The sequence below is a fragment of the Linepithema humile genome, chromosome 2 (assembly GCF_040581485.1).
Source record: "Linepithema humile isolate Giens D197 chromosome 2, Lhum_UNIL_v1.0, whole genome shotgun sequence".
In the NCBI taxonomy this organism is placed as follows: Eukaryota; Metazoa; Arthropoda; class Insecta; order Hymenoptera; family Formicidae; genus Linepithema; species Linepithema humile.
The window spans coordinates 26,930,809-26,933,208 of record NC_090129.1 but is presented as its reverse complement, the minus strand read 5'-3'; the positions used below and the strand labels follow the sequence as shown (position 1 = coordinate 26,933,208).

At 51.0% G+C, this 2,400-nt stretch overlaps 1 protein-coding gene and 1 non-coding gene across 2 annotated transcripts; both read right to left on the bottom strand.

Moving 5' to 3' along the window:
• On the bottom strand, positions 1-2,098 carry LOC105667699 (uncharacterized). The gene is made up of 2 exons (XM_012359664.1): positions 801-2,098; positions 1-706 (listed from the first exon to the last, which is right to left on the bottom strand). The coding sequence occupies exons 1-2, from the start codon at positions 2,096-2,098 to the stop codon at positions 1-3; spliced, it is 2,004 nt and encodes a 667-aa protein (XP_012215087.1).
• On the bottom strand, positions 2,064-2,170 carry LOC136998292 (U6 spliceosomal RNA). The gene has a single exon (XR_010888886.1). It is a non-coding gene; the product is annotated as a U6 spliceosomal RNA (small nuclear RNA).
• Between the last annotated feature and the right edge of the window lie 230 nt (positions 2,171-2,400).

Here is a 2,400-nt window from a genome sequence, read left to right as displayed (position 1 = left end):
CTAGGGATGCTCTGAAAATGTCGACATCCATTTTCTGCTGGTTCCAGCGCGGTGTGTCTTCCAGCCGGGTTTGCGGCCTGAGCGGCAAGAGCCTCGTTTCTTCTTTTTCCTCCTGCTAACGGAGAAAATGATCCCAAGGTGGTCGGAAAAGGTCTCAATTTCCGTTGCGACTCTCCAGTTCGTGATTCTCGTGGTTAGTTCCTCTGTGGTCCAGGTCAGGTCCACGATTGAGGAGCCTTGTGGTCTCTCACATGTGGGTGCATTTCCTACGTTTGCAATTCGCAACCCTATGTTGCGAGCCCAGTTCACGAGGGCACGGCCCCTCCAGTTCGTGATTTGGGATCCCCAGCATTCAGATCTTGCGTTAAAGTCCCCGCACAGTATTACTCTGGGGCCAGCGGCCCGGACAACTTCTTCCAGCCCATACAGGGCCCGGCGGAAAGTGACAGCGCGATCCTCTCCTTTCTCAGGGGGGATGTAGCATGAGACGATTTTAATGTCTCCGCAAGAGATTGCCACGAAGTTGTCTCCTATCCTAAATAGGCTGCATCCGTGCTGGAGGCGGTCTCGGCTCCAATAGATAGCAGCTCTGCCATCCTTGCTGCCATGCCAGAACGAGGAGTCAGGAATACAGTAGGGCTCGGACACCACCGCGATCCCCACTTCCAGCTCGGCAATGTTTTGCACTAGCAGGTCGTGTGCTTGCCTGCAATGGTTTGTGTTGATTTGGAGGACTTTAAGATCCATTGTCTACCTCCATCTCAACAGCCCCCCGTGCTGGATCCCCGCTTTCCAGGTACCCGAGCCGTGGTACCTTTTTCCTACCTTGGATCAGGGTCTTGTGCGCGTCGCATTGTCCAGAGCCCATTCGATGTCCGCTGTCTTTTTTCTGAGAGGCACAAAGTAGACAGTGCAGACTCTTGTTGCACTCCGTAGCATTGTGGCCTGTCTCACCACATCTGTAACACCTGTCGTTTCTGTCTTCGTCAGAGGGGCAGGTCGCTTTCAGGTGTCCGAACCTCCAGCATTTGTAGCATTGTACTGGACGCTGGCGTACTAATTCTACCTTGATCGTGGTCCACCCAAGCCTGAGCTTCTTCATATTGCCCACTTTGACGGCAGCCGCTAGGGGGCATTGTATCCAGGCCAGCCCCATCCCATTAGTCATGGGACGTATCTGGCCGGTACGGACTTCATCCATCTTGCATCCGCCTATGTCTGCCACAACCTTCTTGATCTCGGCGGTATTGACTGTGTCATCCAGCCCTATCATACGGATTTCTCCTTTGACAGTAGGGCGGGAGATGGATACTTCCTCTCCTTCCCTTCTTCCTTCAAAGGCTTCTAGGAGCTTTCCAGCAAGGGCATCCGCTTTTTTGGCTCCATCAGCTCCAGGAATCTCTATTACGATACCCCCATTGGCGGCCTTGCGGACTTTGAATCGCTCAATTCCCAAATCCGTCAATGAGACCTTGTTTCGGGCCTCAGTCAGGATTTCCGCGTAGGAGCACTGGGGGTTCCTGCTTTTGATGGCGACTGCAGCCGTCCTGGGTGCTCTTCTGCGTGTTTGCACACCGTTCCGACTCGTCCTCTTCTCCTTCTTCTTTTCCTGTACCTGCTTCGACTTTTCAGGTCTTGTTGGCTTCCGACTGTCTGCTTCGTTCGTCTTTTGCATGTTCTTGTTCTTTTTGCCTTTTTTAGACCTCACAACCTCGGTCCAGGCTTCTCCTGTGTTGCTTCCTTTGCCCTCGCCACGTACAACAACTATGGGTTGCTTCACCTTGATGTTTTCCGTGATGGTCGGCTTCTTCCTTTTCCCAGTTCCCCGCTCCCCTGATACTGGGGGATGAGTAGGTTGAGGGTCCTGGTTGCCAGAGCTCCTAGCGGCCAAGGGTGGTCGTATGAGCTGCTCAGGCATCAGTCGGCTTTCCAGCGCCTCGAATCGTGCGGATATCATGGTTCCCACCTGGATCATGATGTTCCGCGCGAATTCTTTCCAGGGCCTCTCCTCTCCTTCCTCCGAATTCTCTTGAAGTCTATCCTCTCCTCTCAGGTTCCTTTCTAAAAATGTGGAACGCTTCACGATTTTGCGTGTCATCCTTGCGCAGGGGCCATGCTAATCTACTCTGTATCGTTCCAATTTTAGTATATGTACTGCCGAAGCAAGTACTGGGATTTTTAATTCTGGATTTTGATTTTTTTTTTTTTTTTTAATCTTATCTTTTGCTCTCAAGTGTAAAACGTTGAGAAATTTAGTAGTCGACCGAGTTTTGAAATCTGGATCTTTCGTTTCACTAACCTATTGCTTAACTTACTGCCCCACGACAGCTCCACTACTTTCCTATTTAATCTGATCATTTGTAGCGATTAAGACGACAATGAATAGAACGAGAATTTATT